The sequence below is a fragment of the Chelonoidis abingdonii genome, chromosome 9, assembly GCF_003597395.2.
Source record: "Chelonoidis abingdonii isolate Lonesome George chromosome 9, CheloAbing_2.0, whole genome shotgun sequence".
Classification (NCBI taxonomy): Eukaryota; Metazoa; Chordata; order Testudines; family Testudinidae; genus Chelonoidis; species Chelonoidis abingdonii.
The window spans coordinates 36,856,044-36,883,385 of NC_133777.1; the positions used below are offsets into that span (position 1 = coordinate 36,856,044).

Below are 27,342 nucleotides of genomic sequence, written 5' to 3' on the forward strand. Positions count from 1 at the left end.
GACCAGGGTCCGTTGGTCAGCGATGAGCTCAACTCCATATGCAACGTCCGAGCTTGAGACTGTTCGTTTAGCCTGCCAGACTTTCCCGGCCCGTCATGGCCGTTGTGTCTCCGTCTTTAGGACAACACATGGCCATGTACTACGAATCAAACAAGCAGGGAGGGACCGGCTCGTCTCCCCTGTGTCTGGGGCTATTCAACTGTGGAAGACTTCTACATAGAGCCTCCAGGTGAGACGCTAGGGAACATCCTTCTCCCAGGAGTCCGAACACCCTGGAATCGACTGAGCAGTCCTTCCTCTGCACGATGTGATCATCCGGACCGGACATCATTTTACTCCGATTATCCAGAGGTTAGGGGTTTCCCCTCTGTGACCTGATTCGCCTCCCACTTGAACAAGGAGTGCCGGACTTCTGCCTGCATTCCAGGGCCTCTTCCCCGGATCGTGACGGACGCGTCTCACTGCCCTGGAACCACGCCTGCTTTATGCCTTCCCTCCGTTCCCTGGTGCACAGGGTCCTGCCTCAAGTCCACAAGGACGTGCGCATCTTATCTTTGATTCACGCCTAGCGTGTGGCAGTCAACCTGGTACACCACGCTCCTTGCTCTTTTCAGTAGCCGCTCCCATCCTCCTCCCCTGATGTCCCAGACCTGATCACACAGGCCACGGGAGGCTTCGTCCCAGACCTGCTATCCCTCCACCTCACGGCATGGCTCTGCATGGGCCTGAACCTTGACGAGTTGCGCTGTTCCAATTCAGTGCAGCGCATCCTCCTTAGTAGGCAGGAAAGCTTCCACCCACCGGACCATATGTGGCCAAATGGACGCGCTTCTTGCCTGGTGCAATCGCCACGATGCTTACTCCCTTACAGGCTCCATCGCGTAAATCTGACTACCCTCGGCAAGCAGAGGGTCACCTGGCGACTTCCTCTCCCTTAAGGTTGCACCTGAGCGTATCCCCTTCCGTCGCCGCGAGGGGTTACTCGGTGTTTTCTCACCCATGTTCTCTCGCTTTCATGAACGGCCTGGCAGCGTACTTATCCCCCCGCTCGTTCATCCCAGCCCCCTCCTGGGACCTGAACTTGGTGCCTAACAGACTATGTTACCCGCCCTTTGGCCGCTTGCGCCTTGTTCGCTTCTCTACCTTTCGTGGAAGACGTGTTCTTCGGTTGGCGGATCACCTCAGCACGCAGGGTCTCAGAGACAGAAGCCCTCACTTGTGGACCTCCGTACACTCTTCCATAAAGACAGGTAAACTGCGACTCATCCGGCATTTCCTCCCTTAAGGTGGGTCTGCCTTCCATACTAGCCAGGACATTTTTCTCTGGTTTTCTTCCCGCAGCCTCATGCTTCTCGGTGGAACAGCAGCTCACCATTGGAGTGGCAGAAGCGCTGGCTTTCTATGTGGAAAGGACAAGCCCTTCCGTACAGTCCTCCACAGCTCTTTGTGGCCGTTTTGCGGGCGGATGAAGGTCTATCCAGTCTCTCCAGAGGTTTCCTCTTGGCACGGCCTGTATTCGCAAGTGCTACGGCTACTCATGTTCCCCTTCGGTCGTCTTACAGCGCATTCCCCAGGGCGCAAGCTTCCTCAGTGAGCCTTCCTGGCGCAGTGCCATCCAAGAATTGCCGGTGCTGCCGACCTGTCATCAGGTCCATACTTTCGCTCACACTAGTGTTGGCTACACGTCTGAGACGACGCAGCCTTTGGAAGTGGCGGTACTCCAGGGCTGCACGTTCTCACTCCGACCTCCGCCTAGGTAAGGCTTGGGAATCACCTAACTGGAATGGATTGAGCAATCACTTGAGAAGTAAACAAGGATACTTCACGTTGTAATGTGTTCTTCGAGAGTGTTGCTCATATCCATTCCACACCCACCCTCCTTCCTCACTGCGGAGTAGCGGAAGAGGAACTGAAGGGTGGCCGGGCGGCTGGGTATTTATGCGGCGCCATGGTGGCGCCACTCCAGGGGGCACCCAGCCGACCCGCTGAGTGTTGCTAGGGTAAAAGTTTCTCCGACGGCTGTGCACGTGGCGCGCACACACACGTAACTGGAATGGATATGAGCAACACATCTCGAAGAACAACAGTTACAAAGGTGAGTAACCTTGTTTTCAACAAATGATGATGATCATTCGTTTTGTGGATATGGAAAAGTCTGCAGATGAAGGTAATGTTGAAGTGCTTATAAAGGAACATTTTTGGGATTTCGTACCAATGAAGGAGACAACTAGAGCATTTATGACTGAAATTATTCTACAAGAGCTTGAAACAATGTTGTCATCTGTTGAAAACTTACGTAGCCAAGACTATCATAATGGGAGTAATATGACGGGTAAAGACAATGGTATGCAAAGGAGAATGATGGAAATCAATCTTAGGGCCTTTCTTGTTCCTTGCTGTGCGCGTTCTCTGAATTTGGTTGTCAATGATGCTGCTAGATGCTGTTTGGAGGCAAGCAGTTTCTTTGATCTGGTGCAATGTGTTTATGTATTTTTCTCAGGTTCAGCATGCCGTTGGGAGATTCTGACTCACCATGTGAATTCTCTAACTGTGAAACCACTTAGACAAGATGGGAGAGTCACACTGATGCTTTGAAGCCTCTTTGCTATGAACTTGGAAACATTTATGATGCCCTAATTAAAATTTCTGATGATACTACCTTTACTGGATCATCTGGCAATACGTCACATTCAGATGCAGAAGCTCTTGCAAATGGCCTTTCCAAGTGCAAATTTGTGACTTCACTCATTTTGTGGTATAATATTCTTTTCGAGATTAACCTCACTAGTAAGCAGCTTCAGGAAAAGAACTTGAATGTACATTCTGCTATTCAAAACTGCAGCAAACTAAAAATATTCCAGAGGAATTCAGAAGTGATGAAGGATTCGAAAGAACGCTGGTAGATTCTCTCGAGCTTGCTGAAGAAATAGACTTTCCGACAGAATTTGGACTAGAATCAGTTCACATTCAGCAAAAGAAACAGCAGTTTTTGTATGAAGGATGAGACACACCCATTCAAAACCCAAAACAAAGGTTCAAAGTGAATTTCTACTTTGCAGTCCTTGATACTGCTATTCACTTAGCTGACGAAAGATTTCAACAGATGCAGCAGCTAGAGTCAGTACTGTATTTGGCTTTCTATATGAGATTTACAGCTTGCAAAAGAAAACAGCAAAACAGATAAGGGAATTTTGTATGAAACTGGAGTTGTCATTGACCCATGAAAATTCAAAAGACATTGATGCTACAGATTTGTGTAGTGAGCTTCAGGGTTTTTCAAGACGACTTAAAAAACATTCCACAGCTGAAGAAGTACTGAAGTTTGTTTGTGAAAATAAACTCAGATAGTTTTCCAAACATTTTTATAGCTCTACACATTCTTTTAGCTTTGCCAGTTTCCATAGCTGTAGGGACGTAATTCTCAAGTAAAACTGATAAAACATATTCCATTCAACAATGGCTGCATAGAGAGACTTGTTGGACTTGTCACATGTCAATTAGAGCCAGCAATGCTGGAAAACTGGATCTCTAAAAGAACTATGTGACTGAATTTTTCAAAAACTTAAAGCAACGAAAAGGTCATGTTTTAAGGCACGTGTGTTTTGTTATTCAGAGATGCTGGAAATATAGGTTCTTGAAGAGTTTTCTTAATTTCTTTCTATATTTGGATGTGTTGTGGTAATGGCAGTTAAAGCAGGATAGTGTAATGGATGATTTTGGATTTGTTAATAATAAATTATAATTAACATTTTAATGCATTTTTATTTGAAATCAGACTGAAATATCATCTAGCTGTTGTGTGCAATGTGTTCTGAAAATTTCGTGTCTCTATTTTATCTGATCTCAGAAACATTGTTGGACAGACGACGGACGGAAAACCAAATAATATGAAGCCTCTGTTAAAAAAGGAGGGGGCCTTAAAAATATTAAAGGAAAAAAGGGGCAAATTGTTTCCCAGTTTACCAAAAACCTTAGGCCTAGATCTGCCTTTGGGGTGGGGACACCGATGCGTGTTTCGCCTGGGCACCAGTTGCGGCAGCTAGTCTAGGGCCACCCCTGCATATGAATCTTTAGCGCATCTGGCATGTAAAATATCTTGGTAACACTGTGTACAACAGTGCATGCAATGCCTGTTCTCACTTTCACGTGACATCATAACAAGAAGCGGCAGCATTATCTCCTGCAAATGTAACCAAACTTGTTTGTCTGAGCGATTGCTGAAGTAGGACCGAGTAGACTTGAGGTTCTAAAGTTTACAGTGCTTACGTTCTGAATGCAGTTATTTTATGTACATAATCCTACATATATAAGTTCAACTTGCCGATAAAGAGATGGCACTACAGTACTTATATTAGGTGACTTAGAATATACTATCTCTTTTTTTTTTCAGTGCAAATATTTATAATCAGAAATAAATATAAAATAAGCATTGTACACTTAGTATTCTGTGTTGTAATTGAAATCAGTATATTTGAAACTGTAGAGAACATCCAAAATATTTAAATAAATGGTCTTCTATTATTGTTTAACAGTGTGATTAATTGTGATTAATTTTTTAATCGCTTGATAACTCTACTTTCCATACATTTTTTTTAATAAAAGGGACCAATCTTGATCCACTACCACCACCACCACCATGCTTTTAGGGAACAGGTTTATCCAGTCTAGTTTAGCTCTACTCTCTCTGCCGCACTCTGAACCACCTGATCTAAACTTACACTAATTTGTAGCACTCTTACCTCCAGTTCTGAATTGTCCATCTTGCTGTCCTGCTCTGAAGCATACAACAATTTTCTCATCAGCTAATCTATCCTTACAAAAATTAGCTCTTATTCTTTGACCTCCTGTTGCACCAATGAAATATCCTTTCTAAGAATCCAACCTCACCGGCATCCATTTTAGTGGCGTGGGTGTATTTTAATCCTAAAAGGATGGAGAACTTCATGAACTCAACTGCACTCTTTGCACTCTGCTGCCAGCAGTTGTTTTGTGATGAACTCAGGCTAAAGGGAGTGTTAACTGCTCTGTGAAGCAGTTGTCTGTCTGTGGTACTCACTCTGCACATCTGCCCTCATCATCTTGGTGCTTTTTACAAGGGCAGGCATGTTTTCTTCCTCAGAATGCCGAGCTGGAAGGAATGTACCACTTCTCTGGCCTAACTGTTGCTACCCTCAAAAACACCAGTGCTCCTGTCAGCTTTCCTCTATTCCGCCGTTCACCACTCTCCTAAATCCCAAATAATACTTAGCACATCTCTTCCTTTACAGTTTAATAGAGCCATTTCTAACTAGCTATTTACCTCTGCCAGGCTAGGATTTTGCAGCGCCTAAAAGGCCACTTTATAATTGCTTCTGTGTTGTTCTTGTTCATTAAACTCAGGCTTTTTAATGAATTGTGAGTCACTGGTTTTTATGAGAAATCTTGCTTTCCAGAAACTCATCACGCCCCAATTTATATGAAGACCATTTCTTTCTGAAACACTTCTCATCCTGAAATTCTCTAGTCTCAATCGTCTCTTAAGTGCCCTTAATTGGAGCATCTGATTAGCTACCCGACCTGGGAATGTGGCAGGTGTTCTGATTCTGATGTATTCACTCCTTGCAGGAAGCAGAAAACACACTACGCCTGATGCAGAACAGGCTGAAGGAGGAGGAAAAACGCCTGCTCAAGAGTGGAAGTAAGCCATATTTCTTAACAGCATGGGTTAGAAAAATGAACTATAAATTGCCAGCTGCTTCATTCAGAAAGATCCCATCAAAGCTATGGGGAATTTTATCAGCTGCCTACTGGGTTGGCTGAAGAGCAGAAAAAGTAAAACCCTACTAGCTTAAAAAAGACTACCAGAATCACTAACCTAACCCTGTGTGTGACTGCATCCTGTAAATCCTACCCAGAGCACTGAGGGTGAGTGCAGTCACCTAGCAAATGCCTCACTTAACATTGTAGTTATGTTTCTGAAAAATGCTACTTTAAGCAAAATGATGTTTAGCGAATACAATTTCACCATAAGAATTCATGTAAATAGAGGAGGTTAGGTTCCATGAAAAAAATTTTCTCCAGACAAAAGGCTATTTTTTTATTTTTATATATATATATACGTACACACACACACACACACACAGAGTAAATGTTTTAAACAAACAATTTAATACTATACACAGCAATGATGATTGTGAAGCTTGGTTGAGGTGGTGATCAGAGGATGGAAGAGGGTGGGATATTTCCCAGGGAATGCCATATTGCTAAATGATGAACTAGCACTCGTCTGAGCCCTCAAGAGTTAACATACTGTTGTTAGTGTAGCCTCACACTCTCAAGGCAGCACGGATGCAGGGAGGAGACACAGCATGGCAGAGAGAAACAGACATGCACACTGTGTGTGTGTGTCAGATGTAGACGCATACCTTGTGTGTGAGAGAGACATGTATTGCCCCTTAAAGTACACTGACCCCGCTCTAAGTACACTGTTTTTTAAGTAGATCAGCAAGTTGAGACAGCAGCTACTGCCAGCAAGCTCCCTCAGTCCTGAGCCCTGTCGTGCCCTCCTCCGCTCTGTGGAGATGGGGTAAAGGATCAGGGGGAAGGGGACACCCTGACATTAGCACCCCTCTTTGCCCCCCTTGCACAGCAAGCTCCAAGGCAGAGGGCAGGAACAGCACATGGCAGTGTGGGGAGGGGCACCTGAACTGCCTGGGAGTTGTAGCCTGAGGGGCGGCTGCCGCACAGGGAACTTAGGGGAACTGATAGCGGGGCTGCCGGTTCACCCTGGTTCCAAGCCCTGACCAGCTAGCTCCAATGGGCTGCTCTTTTTGCAGGAAGTGGACAAAGCAGGCGGCTGCCAAACAACATTATAAGGGAGCATTGCGCAACTTTAAACGAGCATGTTCTCTAATTGATCAGCAACGGAACAACGAAACAATGTTAACTGGGATGCCGTTAAGTGAGGAGTTACTGTATGCTCTGCAATAGCATGAAGGAGGTCATCTGGACTTCATTCCCAATCTCAGATTGTTATTCTGTAGACAGAAAGGGCTAGGCATGCTACTGAGGCACTGCGCATAGCTCCTAAGGGAAGGCATTGCTGAAGGAAGTTCAGTATTTTGACAAGGGTTAAACTCCAGTTCAGCAAGATATTTAAGCATATGTGTAACTTTAAGCACATGGTGAGTAGTCTCATTGGCTATGGAACTAGGTGGTTGCTTAAAGTTACATACCTGGTTATGTGCCTTGCAGAATTGGAGTTGAAGTTCTGATTTCATTAGTTTGCATGGCACTTATATGCTGTGGAATTTGTTTGTGGATTGGTATTAATTCTTTATGGTATATGGTTCAGGTAATAACCTTTTCTCTAGTAAATCATGAATGAATGACTCATTTTGAAGGAGTGCTCCTTGCTTACCAAGAATTACATTATGGGCCATGGTCTGCTCTCAACTACATCTGTGCATCTTCCTTGATTTTAGTGGGGATATATGGGTATCAGTGAAGTCAGAACTTGGGTCTATCTTGTTAACTTTTATTTTTATTAAATAGAAACCTAGCAGAGGATCAGAAGGGAATAATTTCCTCCTGAGGTTTTGTCAGCAATGTGAACATGTAAGATTTTGCTGCTTCAGTAGTTAGACATCAGTAGAACTCTCTTCTGTAAATTACCTCCGTGACTTTAATATTGCAATATATGCATAGATATATAGCAGGAAAAATAGATGAGGATTAATCCTCTTGCTCAGATAAAGCAAATTCCATTAAAACTAAAATTGACAGAGAATGTAAAAATTGCATTTGACAGTTTTAATTTTCAGAAGGTATTCTCCCACCAGGCAAGAGGAAAAGAGAATTCATTCATTCATTCATTCTCTCCACTGTTCCCACCACCATATATCAGTACACTTAAACTTACAAAAGTTTTCTATACCCCGTTTAGCCCTGGGAGTCCAGGATGTACAATATATGTTAGAATAATGTATCGTCTTTTTTATGATTCTTCTGAGAATATGTTAAGATGAAATTTGATAAAGACAAGTGCAAAGGACTTCACTTAGGAAGGAAAGCAAAACTATAAAATGGGTACTAACTGGAAGGTGGTTGTACTGCTGAAAAGGATCTGAGAGTTATACTGAATCACAAATTGAATATTAGTCAAAAAAGCGATGCAGTTGCAAAGATGGTAATATCATTCTGAGGTATATTACCAGGGAGTGTCATAGGAACAGGATGCAGAGAAAAAATTTCTAGATGCCATTAATGATTGCTTCCTGTAGCAGCTAGTCTTGGAACCCACAAGGGGAGAGGCAGTATTTGATGTAGTCCTAAGTGGTGCACAGGATCTGGGCCAAGAGATTAACAGAGTTGAACTGCTCGGTAATAGCAACCATAATGTAATTTAATTTAACATCCTTGTAGGGGGGAAAAACCAACGAAACTCACCACAGCAGCATTAACTTCAAAAAGGGGAACTAAACAAAATGAGAAAGCTAGTTAAAGGGAAATTAAAAAGAACAGTCACAGGAGTGAAATGCTTGCAAGTTGCATGAAAACAAAAAAAAAAAACACCATAATAGAGGCTTGAACTAAATGTATACCCCAATTTTTAAAAAAAATGCCACCATAGCTGAACAACAGAGTAAGAGATGGTTACAGACAAAAAGACATCCTAAAATAGAAAGGAGAATAAACTCTGACAAGTCAAGTGTAAAAGTATAATCAGACAGGCCAAACAAGAATTTGAAGATCAACTAGGAAAAGACAAAAAATAAGGGCAAAAAAAATTTTAAGAACATGAGAAGCAGGAAGCCTGCCCAACTATCAGTGGATTGCTGAACCAACAGCATATACACATGCTGGGGTTCCTGTTTTATAATATTTTATATCTGTAAACATTTTATATTTAAGCTTTGGTGTAATAAAGTCGGGTGAAAATCAGGATTGTTGAAGTGGAATGTATATCCAATGCAGTGTTCAATCAAATCTAGTGCAAACAGTTTCTATAACCAATTTACCCCTATAAATTACTAAATGTCTGGTAGACATAGAATCATAAAATCCAAGAAATGTAAGGCTAGAAGGGACCTCGAGAAATCAGCAAGTCCAGCCTCCTGTGCTGTGGCAGGACCAAGAAAACCTCCTAGACCATCCCTGATAGGTGCTTGTCCAGCTTGTTTTTAAAAGCTTCCAAAAATGGGGACACCTCAACCTTGGAATCCTATTTCAGAGTTTAACTACTCTTGTAGTTAGAAAGTGTTTCCTAATATCTAATCCAAGTCTCCCTTGCTGCATATTAAACACATTACTTCTCATCCTAACTTCAGTAGACATGGAAAACAATTGATCACCATCCTCTTTATAACAGCCCTTGGCATAGCTAAAGACTGTTGTGAGGTCCCTGATCATCACTGCAGGGACTGGGATTCAGTACAACACTGAACAATTGTGCACGTGCATATCCTTGCAAAATTGTCATGAAAAGTTAGTAGCCCAAGAACCAAGTTTGTTTGCCAACTTTAATACATGACAATGTTAAAACTAAGGCTATTTTGCTCGCCTGTCAAAAAATCAGCCTGGAAAAATAATTTTAACATAAGGCCCATCATGTTGCCACAGTATAACAAATCTTGTGTTCCTACATAATGTAGACAGTCATTCATTTTACAGACTGAGTGGTTCTAATGGCAAAACTAGACAGTGTCCTTAGTTCTTCGTGTATATGTAACAAGTATCTGTCCTCAGTTCTATCAGTGTTTTTTATAGTGCCCATCAGTGTAGTACCTAACACAGTATTTTAAATGTCTTGTGATACAGGAGGCCAGGGAGCAGTGGGAGAGTGGTAGAGGGGAGATATATAAGCCGTAGGCTAATTAAGGGTAGGGAGGGTTGCTACAAGCTAATTGGAGCACCTATAGTCAATTAAGGCCCAGGCAGGAACCTAATAAAACCCCTTGCTTCGGGTAGTCAGGGTGTTTCTGGAAGGAGAGAGGACTGGAGTTTGGAGATGTGTTGCTGAGATTTGAAAGACTAGAGAACCGAAGGAAGGGAGACACTGCCCCAGCGTCAAGGACCGAGGGTAACCCTACCCAAGGGGGAAGAGGGTAAGAAACCTGCAGGGGTTGAGAGGGGCTGGGGCTCAAAGTGAGGAGCAAACCCAGACCCCTCTCCTGCTTCCCTCCTCTAACACCTTCCTGGGCCACTAGTGGGGCCTTTGGCACCCCAAGAGCAGGAGCAAGGGTTGGCGTCTTAGCCCCCCACCAGGAAAAGTGTGGGACCCACCATACCAACATCGGCCATTTTGTCACAGTCTTTATTCTGTTATTCTCAACTAATCCAAGCTCTGCATTTCAATAAATTGGCACTTGCCTTCTCTCTTCAACCTCTTCTGTGCTACAAAACAAGTATGCTTTGCCAGAAATAGTCCTGTTATATAATTGTCTCTCAGTGGGTATCTTTGTGTGGAAATAAAGATTGTACAAAAGTTACCGATCAATTTAAGCATCATCACTCTTCTTATAACAACAATCATCTTTGTAGTACCTGGTTTCCAATATTTTCATCTTGCAAACAGTAATAAAACCTCAATCTGTTTCTGAAGTTCAAGTATTTATTAAGTGACTTTATAACACTATTTGGTATAACTTAGTACAGCCCTGATTTTTCACTATGATATTTTCATGGAGGTGCAGGTCACAACTTTGTGACAAATTTGAGTTGGTGTGTTAAATAATGTCCTGCTCAAAGATCAGGCTGCCACTGAGTTTTATATAGAAGAACTTTGTGAAATTCACAGGAATTTCAGGAGAAGTTAGTTTGCTCTCTCTATTCTCAGCAGAGGATCCTGAAGAAATGCTCAGTCTAACAGACCTCCAAGGGGGCTCATCACAGAATATAAACGCTGAGGATTTGATTTCTCTAGAGTTAGCTAAAATGTAAGCTAACTAGAACTCCTGCTACATCTCCTGCAGAAAAATGAACTGCTGATTTTCAGTCCTGTCTCATCAAAATATCAGCAGAGATGGTTGAGGGATTCAGACAATTCACATCTATTAATGCACACAAAAGCACAGAGCTTACGTGGACAGGAAGAGTACTATCAGTCAGTAGTGACGCACTAATCACCATGGTCCAGTTTAAGTTGTCAGAATTGCCTTTGTACTTGTGTTCTGTATAGTGGATTACAGCATTCCAGAACAGCCCAATTTACTGGGTGCCTATCCATTACACAAAATATGAACAAAATCTTATAGGATGCTTGTTTTCATCCAGATCCAGAAATAAATTCTGTTCAAAAGACTGCACAATCAGGAGCAGAAGCTAGTGGGAAATTGGATCAATGTAAAATTCAGTTGATCCTTTCTATGTTAATACTTAAAAAATGTGAACAATATCTTAGACTACAATGTAAGTATAAAAAAGGTGACCTAATCAGAGGGTTAGGTGTTGGGGGATATGGAAAATTACAAAAGGGTTGACAGAGCAACAAGAAGCAAATCAATGGGGGAATCTGATGAACACTTTAGATGTCTATACAGAAGTGCAAGGAGTATGGGGAATAAACAGGAAGAACTGGAAGTATTAGTACATAAGCTAAATTATGGTTTAATTGGCATCGCAGAGACTTGGTGGGGTAAGTCTTATGACTGGAATATTGGTAAAAAAGAGTATAGCTTGTTCGGAAAAGACAGGTAGGGAAAAAAAGAGAGGCAGCATTGCATTATACATGACATATAGAGATTTGTTCTGAGGTCCAGAAAGAGGTGGGAAGCAGACCACTTGAGAGGCCCTTGGTAAAGATAAAAGGATTAAAAAATAGGAGTGATGTCATGGTGGAGGTCTATTCTAGACCACTAAATCAAGAAGAGGAAGAGGCATTTCTAAAATAACAGAAATATCCAAAAACACAAGACCCAGTAGTAATGGGGGACTTTAACTACCCAGACATTTGTTGGAAAAGTAATACAGCAAAACACAAAATCTCCAATAAGTTCTTGGAATGATTCAGGGACAACTTTTTGTTTCAGACAGTGGAGGAAGTAACCAGGGGGACAGCCATTTTAGACTTGATTTTGACCAAGAGGGGAAAAATTGCTAGCAAATCTGAAGGTAAAAGGCAATTTTGGTGAAAGTGATCATGAAACGATAGATTTCATGATTTTAAGGAAAGGAAGGTGTGAGAGCAGCAGAATAAGGACAATGAACTTCAAAGAAGCAGCCTTTAATAAAGCTGGGAGGTAAGGTCCCATGGGAAGAAAATCTAAGGGAAAAATTAGATCAGAAGGGCTGGCAGTTCCTCAAGGGGACAATAGTAAAGCACAACTGCAAACTATTCTGATGCAAAGGAAAGGTAGGAGGAGGCAATATGGCTCCACCAGGAGCTCTTTAATTACCTGAAAATCGAAAAGGAATCCTACAAAAAGTGGAAACATGGTCAAATTGCTAAGGAGGAGTACAAAAGAATAGCACAAGTATGTAGGGACAGAATCAGAAAGGCTAAGGCCCAAAGTGAGTTATAACTGACAAGGGACATAAAAGGCAATAAGAAGAGGTTCTTTAATGAGGAGAAAAAGAAAGACAAAGGAAAGTATAGGTCCTCTACTTAGCAGGGAAGGAGCACTAATAACTGATGACATCAAGAAAGCTGAGGTGCTTAATGATTATTTTGCATCAGTCTTCAGTAAAAAGATTAATGATGACCAGATATTCAACCCAATTAATACTGACAATCAGGGGAAGGAATGCAAGCCAACATAGGGAAAAAACAGGTTTAAGAATGTTTAGATAAGTTAGATGTATTCAAGTCAGCCGGGCCTGATGAAATTCATCTTAGGGTACTTAAGGAACTAGCTGAAGCAATCTTGAAGCCATTAATAATCATATTTGAGAACTCCTGGAGGTTGGGGGCTGCCCCAGAAGATCGGAGAAGGGCAAACGTAGTACCTTTCTTTAAAAAGGGGAACAAGTGGCCAGGGAATTATAGACCAGCCAGCCTAACTTACTAGTGGAAAGATACTGGAGCAAATTATTAAACAATTTATTGGTAAGCACTTGGAGGATATAAGGAATAGTCAGCATGAACAAATCATGCCAAATCAACTTAATTTCCTTCTTTCAAAGGATTACTGACATAGTGGATGGGGAGAAGCAGTAGACGTGATATACCTTGATTCTAGTAAGGCTTTTTACACAGTTCTGCATGACATTCTCATAAGCAAACTAGGGAAATGTGGTCTAGATGAATTTACTATAAGGTGGATTCACAACTGGTTGAAAGACCATACTCAAAGAATAGTTATCAATGGCTTGCTGTCAAATTGGGAGGATGTATCTAGTGAAATCCTGTGCAGTCATTCCTGTGTCTGATATTATTCAATATTTTCATTAATGATTTGGGTAATAGAGTGGAGAGGATGCTTATAAAACCTGCAGGTAACACCAAACTAAGACACTTTGGAAGCCAGAATTAGAATTCAAAATGACTTTGACTGGTCTGAAATCAACAAGATGAAATTCATTAAGACAAGTGCAAAGTTCTACACGTAGGAATCAAAAATCAACTGTGCAACTACAAAAGGGGGAATAACTGTCTAGGTGGTAGTATTGCTGAAAAAGATGTGAGGGTTATAGTGGACCACAAACTGAATATCAGTTTTCAATGTGATGCAGCTGCAAAAAATGCTAATATGATTCTGGAATGTTTTAACAGTAGTGTTGTATGTGAGGCAGGACAAGAAGTAATGGTTTTAATATGCAGCAAGGGAGACTTAAGTTATAAGGACAGTTAAGCTCTGGCATAGACTTCCAGGGGCATTTGTGGAGTCCCCATCTTTGTAAGCTTTTAAAAACAAGCTGGACAAACACCTGTCAGGGGTAGTCTAGGTTTACTTGGTCCTGCCTCAGTGCAGGAGGCTGACTTGTTGACTTCTCAAGGTCCCTTCCAGCCCTACAGTGCTATGATTGTATGAACTGATCCCCTGAAGCCTGGGAATTGATTACCCAGAAACACGATCACATAACAAATCTCGTGTTTGAGGTGTTCTAATATTCACTCATAGATTCCCACTAAGGACTTGGAGACCCATTGCAAATTATTTAACTTTGAAATGAGCGAGGTGCTGAGCACCCTCACACAGTGAATGTTAAGGGCATAGATGCCAACTTCGTGGGTGCCCTGGGACTCTAGCACTCACGAGAAAAAATAGTGGATGCTCAGCACCCACCAGCCGCAGCTGTTTGGCAGCACCACCCATCAGCTGTTTGACGGGGCTGCTTATCAGCTGTTTGGCAGCTGGGGGAGGCGCTTGGGGGAAAGTGGAGAGCTGCGAGCAGTGGGTGGGCAGTGGCCTCAGGGAAAGGTTTGGTGTGGGGGCGGGGCCTCAGGGAAGGGGGCAGAGTGGGATGGGAAGAGGTGGAGCCAGAGGTGAAAGTAAGCCAGTACACCATGGTGGACTGGACCAGCTTCCCCAGTGGTGATTTAAAGCCACAGCAGGGAGCCACAGGCCCTTTAAAGCGCCAGTGGAGCTCTGGCAGCAGGGCTTAGGCGGTGCTTTAAAGGGCCCCCCGGGGCTCCTTGCAGTGGTCGGAGCTCCGGGCCCTTTAAATCCCTGCCCGAGCCTGGCTGCCAGAGGCCCGGCAGCGGCAGGTCTCCGGCAGCGCTTTAAAGGGCCTGGGGCTCCCCTCAGCCGCTGGAGCTCTGGGCCCTTTAAATCACCATGGGAGCCCTGCCGCCCCAGGGTAGCAGCAGCAGGGCCTCCGTGGTAATCTAAAGGGCCCGGAGCTCCACAGCAGCCAGAGCCCCGGCCCTTTATTTCGCCCTGGGGCTCCCAGCCACCTCTGCAGCTGGTAGCTCCAGGGCCTTTAAATATCAAAAGGCCATGCCTCTTCTGATTGAGGCCACACCCCTGCTCAGGACTCCAACATACCTGTAAGTCCTTTAAGTTACTTTCACTCCTGGGTGGAACGAGAGTGGGGCCTTGTGAAGGGGTGAAGGCGGGGCAGGGCCTTGGGGCGGAGCACCCCCAGGGAAAAATAAAAGTTAGCACCTAGGGTTAAGGGCACCCAACACCTTATGGCAGATACTCAACCCATCACAAGACCAGGCAGTTTGTGAACAAACCTAGTACAAACGAATGAAAAGAAATAATTGCCATATATTTTGTTCATTTATTTTAACAACAGCATATTAATTGGAATAACTTAGCGGTACTTTTATAGATGCATAGATATTAAAGCCAGAAGGGATCCTTATTTACAACCATCTAGTCTGACCTCCTACATAATGCAGACCAGATAATTTTACCTAATAATTCCTGCATCAAATCCACAAGTTCTCCTTGAGCTTTAGCAGATCTTTGAGAATGCTCTAGAAAGACTTTGTGTGACGAGAATCCTCCACTTCCCTTAGGAAGTTCTTTCAATGGTTAATTACCCTCACTGTTAAAAATTTGTGCTTTTTCCTAGTTTGATCTTGGTACTTAGAAAGTACAGTAATAGGCAGTATAGAACTACCTAGGGGAGCTAGACAAGTGGATACTTTATGATCATAGTATCAGAGGAGTAGCCGTGTTAGTCTGGATCTGTAAGAGCACCAGAGGATCCTGTGGCACCTTATAGACTAACAGACGTTTTCGAAGCATGAGCTTTCGTGGGTGAACACCACTATCGTCAAGATGCATCTGAATCGAATGGTATTCACGCACGAAAGCTCATGCTCCAAAACGTTGTTAGTCTATAGGTGCCACAGGATCCTCTGCTGCTTTTATGATCATACTTCACAATAATACCAAATACCTGTGTATTTGTGATATAGTTGGAAAATAATGACATCTAAGCTGAAATTTTTTCAGTGGCTGCACACACTGTAGGAGACTGCAGAAAATTATGCACGGCCCTAGCTAGGGATGTCTTCGCTTTCCCTTGGCAGCCTGTAAAAAGCCCGGCTGCTTGGCTAAGGGCCATCATTGTAGGACACAGCATGCCAGTTATAACTTGCTTTTTACTGGTAAGAACCAGTTGGTATGGCGTAGACCAAGGGCGGAATAAACCTGTGGAAAGCTCCCTTTTGCATTGTATAAGTCCTTTTGTAATTGTGTATAATAGCTGTATGCTCCCGGTCAATGCTTTGAACTCTGTATCTCTCAGGCTCAAGTAGCTAGCTTCGGTGCTGGGTTCTCTGCTAAAGTGAACAGCAACGCCCAGGGTCTCGTTGCGGATGTGTCACTTTACCTCAATATAAAGCCAATAACTCACTGTGTGTGTGCCTCGTCCTTGCAGAAGCACTCAAGCACGTAACATTATGGTGTAGCGAGCAAGGGGCTCTGGGGATATGATGCGTTTTGGCCAAAGTAAGGGGAAGGAGGGAAGCCACCGCTGGTCACTACAGCGCTACTGAGTGCCCCAGTCGAAACGCTGGGCCCGTGGCGCGGATTCTGGCAGGGGTGGACCCGCTGCCCTTGCTGATGGCGAATTCGGCAAGTGGCCAGTGACTACCCGCACGAGCTGACAGAGGCCTTGCAGCGGCTAGCAGGCGAGCGGCGCTATGGGATGGAAACGGCGGGCCATGGGGGAGCTCCGATGCTCCTCCTGGCAGCCCCATCCGGGCCCAAAATAAGAAGGCCTGCTTGGACCTAAAAATTATCAGCCAAAGAGGGAATTGTAAAAGCTGGCTGACCACCTCTAAATAATTACAAGACGGCCAGTAAGGTGGGGGGGAGCGGGGGGTGAGTGCTGCTCATAAACACAGCAGCCTGAATTTTTACACTACCTCTTTTCCTCTGCGTTTTTTTCCTTATCCCTGTCAGGCTGTTAATTGGCTCTCAGCTAGGCAGACCCAATATTTCGGTAACAGTTTCTGGCAACTCCGGACGGGACTCTCCTAGCTCAGACATTGAACTCCGGACGGCTGCGGCGAACTAGGAGCGGCGCCACTGAGGTGCTTAACCCCTCTTCCTCACTTCCCCGCAGCCCCTGGAGTTCATGCTCCAATAAAGTAAGCCCTAATAAAATTAAAAAAATACTATCTAGTTCTAATTAAAGGCGGGCCTCTTATCTGGTTTTAGTTTTGTTTTGTTTAACCGGTTACTGTTGTTTTTTTTGCTTTGTATACATTTAAGCGTTAAAAATATAGGCAAAACTGAACCTCTCGTTCATAATTCCTCAAAGTAAAAGCCATGCGTGCAAAAAAGCTCTAAAGTCAAATTAAAATTTTTCTGTCCCGTCCCCTGTAGCAGTCAATATAATAAAAATAAAAAAACCTAAATTAAACTATAATTCCCTCTGTTCTCTATGTAAGTCTTTTTTTTGTTTAAGTGTCAGCAAACAAATAAATAAATCTTATGTTAAAAAATTATGTTTTGTGTTTTATGTTTTGTCCTGTGGTGTCTGTCTTGTAGCCGGCATTGTTGTATTTAGTGTTTCTATAAAATAGTCTAGTTTAAAATCAAGCAAAAATATTAAATTAAATAAACTCCTCAAAGTAAGTGTGCTTGCCCTGGCTTATTGCTCCAAAACTCTATAATGAAATTATTTTAATAAAAAAATATATATAGCATACATTAAATACTAAAACTAATGTACTATATAATAACAATATTTATATATTCATTATTAAAAAAATAAAAATAAAAATTTCCTTTATAAATTAAAAAAAAACCAAAAAAACCAAAACAAAATAAATTAACTAAAAAAAATAATAGCTAGCAGGCTAAAAATAAAATACTAGCTCCATTCGAAAACACTGCTCACAGCTAAAACTTAACTAATAACCAAAAAAAAGGCGGGGGGGTGGGGCGGTAAATGTGCCCAAGCAGCTATAAAATCTGCAAAACACTACCAGGCACTAATAAAATGTTAGGCTCCTTTTCTCACAAGTAAAAAAGCACTACCCAAAAACCCTAGCAGCCCTGCCACTCCTTAAAATCAAAAAACTAAATTAATATAAAAGTCCACCAACAAAAAACTGCTCTGGCTCTGTGCTAAAAAGGCCCTTATTAAGTCCTGCTAACTACCAACACCACTGTAAAATGCCAAAGACTAACTGCTTAAACCCATAATTCTCACTGCAAAAAAACCCTTCCCCCTCGGAAAAATTTTCCTACTAATGCTTAGCCTATTTCTCCTTCCAGCTCCACTGTGCCTTCTAAACAGCAAAAAAAAAAATACAAAGTAAAGTGCTAGTAACCTCTCCCTTGTCCTTTAACAGATCTACTGTGCCTTTGAATTTTTCTAAAAGCAGCAAAACCATTACAGGGTAATGTGCTAGTAACCTCTCTCCCATAGCATGCTAAACCACAACTCTTTCAAAAAAAATAAAAAACACTCACTCTACTAATATTGCCAAAGTCCAAAAATTCCTAACTAAAAAAAACATTAAAAACTAATCCTAATAAAAAAACAAAAACTTATACACTAGCAAAAAAAATTTATGAAACCCATGCTTAAAAATGTGGTATTAATTAAATTTTGGGGTTTATTCTACAGGCTGCGCCCTGTGTTCTAAATAAATCCTTCAGCATGTATTGCTCTCTCTAATTAAATTTTAAATAACAAGTACCCAAAAAGTTTGTTTTGCCACTAAAAATTTTACCCATATTAAAACCATTCCAGTAACTAATAATGTAACCCCCTCCTATGCTATTAATATTAATGCCTTTTAAAAATACCTAAAAATAATTAAATAACAAATATAATATAATGCTACACCAAAAAAATTAATATTAAATATCACTAACGCTAAAAAAGCATTGCAATAAAATCTAATATATTTAAAAATTCAAAATTTCCTAAATAACCAGCTAATAGCCATTTAAAATAATCTTAAGTACCAAACTTAGCCCATTGCCCTTACAAACACATCAAAAATATCATCTAACCTATAGTCATAAAAACATGCTTAAACACTTTCTAAATAAAAATATAAATATTCACAGTGCTCCTTCCAAGCATTTAAACCAGTTAGGGGAATGTAAGCTCCCACATACCAAATCCTAATAAATCCATAAAAAAAATGCATATAAAACTAAATTATTCACCAAAACATCTAAAAAATTAAATCACCTGGTATACCTAACTCATTTATAGTCAGTGCCCCAATCCCTTAATTATCAAACAAACAAAATTTCATTCCTTTGTCCGTGCATTCATTCCTAAGTAGTAAAAAGCTTGTACTCGCATTAAAAAAAATACTGTTTTTATATCAATTATTTTAGCTTAATTAAATAAAATTTACAAGCTATTAAAACTACTGCTGCTGTTTGCTACGCTATATTTTTTAATTACACCTTTAATTTTAAAAACCCCCTCCCAGCCCTTAAATCATCATCACTAGTGTCGCTCAAAAAAGCGAGGGGGGAAATGTAGGGGACTGAGTAAAATTGTGTCACGGCCTAGCTAGGGTGTCTCCGCTTTCTTGGCGGCCTTGTGAAAAGCCCCTGCTTGCTAAGTGGCCGGTCATTGTAGGACACAGCATGCCAGTTATAACTTGCTTTTAACTGGTTGAAACCAGTTTGTATGGCCTTAGGCCAAAGGGCGGACATAACCTGTGGGAAGTCCCTTTTTGCATATGTATAAGTTGCTTTTGTATTGTGTATATATAGCTGTATGCTCCCGGTCCGCCTTTGAACTCCGACCCAGGCCGAGCTAAGCTTCGGTGCTGGGTTCCCCGCCTAAGTGACAGCAACGCCCAGGGTCCCCGTTGCGGATGTGTCACTTTACCTTCATTAAAGCCAAATAACTCACTGTGTGTGTGGGCCTCGTCCTTGCAGAGCACTCAAGCACGTAACAACACCTTAATTTCCCATTAAAGTCAATAGAAACTGCAAGTACTCAGCTCCTCTAGAATATCAGCCCTCAATACTAGTGATGAAATCTTTCAGGGAAGTGGGAAGAGAGATTGAAATGTTCTGTGTGACTTATAAGATATGTGGCTTATTGAAGTTCTACTGTATATATCCAAGCATTACAAAACTCCTAGGTATCAGTCATGTAAATACTTTGGTATGTAAGTTGACACATGAGTGGCTCCATTGAGTTTAGAGAGTACACACGTGTGAGTCTTGCAGGATTGGGGCATCACAGCTGGAAGTTGGGCTGCTGACTCTCTTGAGTCCCTTTAAAAATCCCAACATACTTTTTTTTTAAAGAAAAATATGGTCTTGTCTTTCTTGTTTGACTTAAAGTTTCACTGAATTGAATTAGATTTTATTTTTAGATCAAATACTTATAAACTGCCAGTTTGATTTTCCCATAGTATGTTTTTACCAAAATCAGTGCAGAAAACAGCATCTTAGGGAATCCAGTAATTGTTATGGATCCAACCCATGTGTTCTCAAAGCTCTGATTTTATCATGGAATTGAACATGTTAATGCTAAATAACATATTTGATCCTTAAGTTTATCACTAAACCCAGTGCCTTTAATGTAAATCAGTCTCAGTGTTCTCGCTCTAATACCGTTTTGTTTTACAATTGGATACTTTTAGCAAAATATTTATACTAGCTAATGAATCTGTTATGAAATCACTGTCAGTCTTAAATTATGCTGTTTTTCTTTCAAGTGCTATGAATTAACTGAAAAGAAATAATTTACATGTGGCTATTAAATCAAGCTGTCTACTAGAATGTTCTCAGAAGCCAATATGTATATGTGAGAACCAATAATGTATCTGCTGAAAAAAATATATTTCAACTCAAACCAATATGTGGGTGTTCTGGCTGAGCTGGTTTAATTGAAACTAGGAAACTGGTGCAGTTTTACTGAAAGCTGTGTAGGAAAAGAGCTGAAGCTCCAGAAAGTCCATCCTATTCTCTCTCAGGGTGAACCTACAAGTATTCTCAATTGCAGGGGCGGCTATAGGTATTTTGCCGCCCCAAGCACGGCAGGCAGGCTGCCTTCAGCAGCTTGCCTGCAGGAGGTCCCCAGTCCTGCGGATTTGGCGGCATGCCTGTGGGAGGTCCGCCGAAGCCGCGGGACCAGCTGACCCTCCATAGGCATGCCGCCGAAGGCAACCTGCCTGTCGCCGTCGCGGCAACCGGCAGAGCGCCCCCGTGGCTTGCTGCCCCAGGCACGCGCTTGGCGTGCTGGTGCCTGGAGCCGCCCCTGCTCAATTGCATTGTAGCAAGTAACAACAAAGACCAAGTTCCTCGTAGGTATGTAGTCAATGGGAGTTAGCAGCCTAAACACCTTTGATGATCTGGGCCAAAGTGTGGAACACTTTCTGTTATTAGAAGGTTGGCCGTGGGCTAAATTCGTGGAGGTTAAGTCCATAAATGGCTATTAGCCAGGATGGGTAAGGAATGGTGTCCCTAGCCTCTGTTTGTCAGAGGATGGAGATGGATGGCAGGAGAGAGATGACTTGATGATTACTTGTTAGGTTCACTCCCTCTGGGGCACATGGCACTGGCCACTGTCAGCAGACAGGATACTGGGCTGTATGAACCTTTGGTCTGACCCAGTATGGCCGTTCTTATGTCCTTTGATTTCTTTAATAATTAAAACAAGTGCCAACATACAATGACCCTTCTTGGTCTGAACAGTCTTATGGGATGTATAGGCTCTGTGGATCACATATGTATTAAAGATGAGGGGATCTGCTGACTGCCCCCTAGAGCTCCTGGCAAGCTGCCAGTGATGACCTAAGTTGGGCACCCCTGAATTACTGAATGTTTATTAAACATCCATCATTAAAAGACAGATGATCTTTATTTCAACCTATGTGCCAGCTTTATTAGAACATGTACTACACTCCTTATGTCAGTCTTTCAATCTGAACTAGTAAGGTGTATTGCACTCATTGCTTTCCCCCACTACGAAAAAATGAAATTTAAACTTTCCCATTAATGGATACTCCATGCTCCTTCGAACAAGTACATTGCAACTTGCACTAGTTTGTGACTCCTCCTGGATTTAAGACCTGTAATCAGTTTCTTCCCAAAAGTGGTATTAATTTAATCTGTTATTGAATTTTGTCCTCGTTTTGGATATCGGGCATATTGCTCTGACACCCACACACTTTGGGTATACGTGACAGAAGGAGGCACCAGGGTCTGTGGAACAGGAGATAAAAAAGGGTGACGACTTGCAGGGACAGCAGAAGAGTGTGCTGCTTTAATCCTATTAAGGAACACTTGCACAGCTTGCCGTCACCATGCATTTTAAAAACTAATTTGCAATAATAAGACATATCTCTGTTTTTGATTCCTTTGTACCACTGTCTAGCACAAGTTCTGGTTTGTTGCTAATAACTCGGAGGATTGTGTACAAGACAGAGCAGAGGTGTGAGTGATAGTTTATTTCAATTTGAGTAGGATGAGTTATGGCATAGATGATAGCAGTAGTTTTTTAATTAAAGGAAAAACGTGCTGGGCTTTCTTTCAGAGTGGTGGGCAAGAGCTTTGGAGACATAGACCCCATTATGCATTATTGAGTTTGTGTCTATAATCCCCATATTCCTGTTCATCAAGCAGTTGCTCATATACAGGGAGAGAGCTCCATTGCTGGGGTTCTTTGGTTTTAGCATGAACCTTACTGTTTTTGTTATAACACATCCAAATGCCCGTCAGACAGTTTAAAGAAACAATTCACTATCTTCCTATATAGTCACAACAAAAATTGTTTAAAAGTTGCTGCTCAATGGGGTAAGCGATGCGGTGGGTTAGTGTACTGATAGTTAACCTGATGGATGGTTTCATCTTTAATTGCTATTGGAAAGTAGGGGTGAGATTTTGAAAGGCAAAAATGAAAGCAAGGTGCTCACCTCCCGGTGACTTTCACTGCCCAGTGTGGTTTGAAAAATTCTCTAGAATATGGTCCAAACCACATTCTAATTGGCTGGTTGGGCCTTTTGTAAGTCACACATTAAAATGTTTTTCAGTGATGAAATCTCAGCTTTCTGCCATTCAGAGTCAGTTAAAAACTCCCTACACCCATTTAAGTGAGGGAGGGAGGAAAAGTCAATGGGGAACAAGGCGAAGAGAGACAGTATGTGTGTGGAGGGATTGAGGGGGGCCAAGGAAAGCAATTGGGACTGAAGAAAGGAAGGGGCTGGAGGAGAAAAACTAAGATTTAGACTTTCTTCTCCCCACAAAGAACTTGCCATTTCAGAAGCAGCTTAGAGCTATCCATCCACTTACCATCTCTGCAGTTGCTGTCTTAGCTGTTCCTACAACAGCATTCACCCTGGGATTCAAGGATCAAACTCACTTTCTAGCAGAAAGCTCAGTGGGAACTGTTTGATAGTCTCAATTTCATTTTTACAAATGAAAATGGGTCAAAAGTGGCTGTTAGGCCACAAGCCACTGCTAGAGGAATAGGGGGGATACTGAAGGGGCAGAAAGGGGGCAGAAAAGGGGGATGGTTTGAAAACAGTGTTTTTGAATGCATTAGACCAGGGGTGGGCAAATTACGGCCCGCAAGCCACATCCGGCCCATCAGACGTTTTAATCCAACCCTCGAGCTCCTGTCAGGGAGCAGGGTCGGGGGCTTGCCCTGCTCCAGGGCTCCAGCCAGGAAGGAGGGTCAGGAGCTTTCCGCGCAGCTCCCAGAAGTAGTGGCTTATCCCCTCTCCAGCTCCTACACATAGGGGTAGCCAGGGGGCTCTGCATGCTGCTCCCGCCCCAAGTGCTGCCCCCAACACCTCCCATTGGCCACGAACCACGGCCAATGGGAGCTGCAGGGGCAGCGCCTGCAGATGGGGCAACGCAAAGAGCCGCCTGGCCAGCACCATGCCTCTGCGTAAAAGCCAGAGAGGGGACATGCCATTGCTTCCAGGAGCTTCTTGAGGTAAGCGCCATCCAGAGCCTGGACCCCTGAGCCCTTCCTGTACCCCAATCCCCTGCCCCATCTCTGATCTTCCTTCTGCCCTCCAAACCACTCAGTCCCATCCTGCAACACCCTCCTGCACCCCAAACCCCTCATCCCCAGCCCCAACCCAGAGCCTGCACCCCCAGACAGAACCCTCAAACCCTCCTGCCCCCTGCCCCAGCCCAAAGCACCCTCTTGCACCTCAAACCCTGCATCCCTAGCCCCACCCCAGAGCCTTCACCCCCAGCCAGAGCCCTCAACCTCCCCCTGCACCCCCAACCCTGATCCCCCTCTCGCCCTCCAAACCCCTCGGTCCCACCCTGGAACACCCTCCTGCACCCCAAATCCCTCATTCCCAGCCACACCCCAGAGCCCGCTCCCTCAGCCAGAGCCCTCCCCCTCCCTCCACACCCCAACCCCCAATTTCATGAGCATTCATGGCCCACCATACAGTTTCTATACCCAGATTTGGCCTTCAGGCCAAAAAGTTTGCCCACCCCTGCAATAGTCAGTAGATGGGGAAGATGTTTTCCCTTCCTTTTTTGCTTACTCTTCGTCCAGAAACTATTTTTCCCTAGAGAAAGGATACATTATATACATTACCACAAAATTTTTTTGCAAGGCTTGTAAAAAAAAATGAAATGTAAAATTAAGGGGCCACACTCCAATAGCAAAGAGTCCTACCTGGTAGGGGATCAGTAGGTCATTACTTTGCTTTTTCGTTGGTTGTGCGCCAGAAGGCACTTGAAGAGTTAATACTGTAGGTCTCACTCCACCAGAAGTACAGCTGGCTAGAGTTCTCACTTTGAGTTGCTACTAGTAAAGCACTTGTGCTTACAATTATATTAGTCTGTATCACCAAACTGTCACACAATTTGGTACAGTTGGCAGTCTGCTGAGAAGAGCACTGGATTTGAAACGCATGGTGTGCTGAGTGCAGGGCCGACGCTTCGTTTAGGTGACCCTAGGCGGTCACCTAGGGCACCAGGATTTGGGGGGCGGCATTTAGTGCGTTCCCCATGGGGCGCATGGGAGCTTCTGGTTCCGCTCCTGTCGCGCCGCCGAAGAAGGACCTTCTGCCGATGTGCCGCGGAAAACAGCAGCAGGCAGTTGAGCAGCTCAATGACTGCCGCTGTCGCCTGCAACATTTCAGCAGAGGGTCTATCTTCGGCGGCGTGATGGGAGTGGAACTGGAAGCTCCTGCGCGCCCCGTAGGGAGTGCACAAAATGCTGTCCCCCGAATCCTGCCTAGGGCGCCAGAAACTCTGGCGCTGCTCCTGGCTGAGTGGAGGTCACATTGAAGGTGCACTGGCAGAACATATACAGTGACTATCTGCCCCATCCTTGACTTTGGCCAGTGCTACTAGACTTCAGGAGCACCAGCTTAACACACAGCATTTTAAAAAATTGAAAGATAAAAGTTGCCTCTTAAAAAAACAAACTAGAAGCAAATAACTGGCATTTAATAGCAGCTGCATGAACCATTCGTGCCCTGTCTTATATGTAGAGCATCAGATCCTGAGACCCTTACTTAGTTTATACTGAGCCCTTACTAAGGTGTTTGCATAAGCAAGGACTGAATAAAATCTGACTCTAATGAATATTGAATAAATAGAAATGGTATTTGGTTCAAATTCAATAATAGAGCAGTAAACGATTGCCTCACATGGCTGTTACAGCAAATATAAATTCTAAATAATATTGTTAGTCAATTCTATAACATCACCAAACAATGTCTCAAGTGCCTCTCTTCTTTTATATTTTCTCAGTAACTTGGTAATATGATCATACGGTTATGATATAAACAGGCTAGCATTTATTCATTTACCTGTAATTAGAAGTTGTAAGGGAATGTCAGTTTACCACTAATCATAATTAAAGGAGGACGTATCCATTTTCTAGAATGACATTTTCGTAATTAAATCTACCCTGAAAAGGTTTGCTTATCTTCTCCAAAATGATTCATTTGTTTTGTTTCTAAATTGCACACTGCACAGGCTAAACCCTTATTCTGAGTGCTCTGGGCTTTGTGCCCGTACTGTTGACTGAGAAGGTTAGCGTAAGTATTCTCTTCTGCCTGCAGGTAATGTTTGTTGACAAAATGACAGTTTTAAAATGGGGCCAGATCATCAGCTGGTGTAAATGGTATAGCTCCATTTAAGTCAACAGAGCTACGTCAGTTTACACAAGCTAAGGATGTGGCCCATAAATCGCAATGAACAATGAAACAAGTTGCCTCCTCAGGAACTAGAAGGCAGGCTTCAAACAAGCAACCTGCCAGTCCTGAGTGAGGAGAGGCATTTGCTAGGTGAGAGATGGGTGGGGTCCATTGCAGGAGGGTGATATGGACTGGCCAAAAGAAGGAACCTAAAGGAAATGGATCCTTTTTCTAACCTTCCACCCATCTCTTAACCCCTGCTGGGCCACCATAAGAACATGCTATGTGGAAGTGAAAAGTGGCTGAGTCAGCCGTGACAGGAATACAATGAAGTAGAGTTCCTAATTATGCAGCTTCCAACAGGTATTTGAATTACTATGCAGGTTAAACAAAATCTCAGGTGTAAGCCAGAATGTGGCTCAACGCCTGTTTGAAATTGAATTTCCGCTTAGCTCTAGCTCACGTAAGGGAATCCCTGGAGCATGAAAGATCTGATCAAAGCAGCTGGCCAACCTGTGACCCACTTCCTTGTGGAATATCATGAAAGGTAGAAAGCCCAGGGCCGCCCGGGGAGGGGGGCAAGCGGGGCAATTTGCCACAGGCCCCAGAGGGGCCCCCATGAGAATGTCGGAGGTTCCTCTTCCACCTCCCCCCAGCCCCTGGTACCTCAGCACGCCGTGTCCAGGAGCGGCCGTGGACAACGCTGAAGTGGCGTCGCTCCAGCAGGGCCTGAGTGCCTCCCACTCAGACCCGCGTGGTAAGGAGGTGGGGCTGCAAGCTGCAGCCAAGCAGCGGGAGCTCAGGTCCCGCTGGAGACACGCCGCTGCAGCGCTGTCCAGGGTCGCTCCTGGATGCAGCGCTGAGGCTCCGGAAGAAGGGGGAGGCGGGGGTAAGAGGCATGGTAAGGAGGTCAGGGGGGGTTGGATAAGGGGCAGGGAGTTCTGGGGACAGTCAGGGCACAGGGAGGGGACATAGGTTCTGGGGGGCAGTCAGGGGACAGGGAATGGGGAGTTGGATTGTGGGCGTTCTGGGGGTCTATCAGGACTCGGAGAGGGGGTGAATAGGGGTCGGGGCAGTCAGGGGACAGGGATCAGGGGTGGTTCGTGGGGAGTGGGGTCCCAGGGTGGTGGTTGGCGGAGTCTCAGTGTTACCCGGGGTTCTTTCAACCCAAAACTCTTGGTAACTTTTACTCTGTGTGAGGAGGTGTCAGGAAATAAATCAGGGGAGACACAGCCATCCGACCAATAGATGGCTGGCACAAACAGGACAACACTTTGTCATAGCTTTCCTACCCAGATCTGAACCTTAGAGTTCAGAAAATGAGATGCTAGCATGAAACCTCCAAGCTTAATTACCAGCTTAGATCTGATAGTGCTGCCACCAGCCAGAAATTCCAGTGTCTG

At 43.5% G+C, this 27,342-nt stretch overlaps 1 protein-coding gene across 1 annotated transcript in view; it reads left to right on the plus strand.

Moving 5' to 3' along the window:
• Window positions 1-27,342, plus strand: part of CLUAP1 (clusterin associated protein 1) — a 187,776-nt gene that overhangs the window by 128,932 nt on the left and 31,502 nt on the right. The window contains exon 9 of the mRNA XM_075069375.1: window positions 5,605-5,677. Coding sequence (XP_074925476.1) covers window positions 5,605-5,677 — 73 coding nt within the window. The remainder of the gene's footprint in view (window positions 1-5,604; window positions 5,678-27,342) is intronic.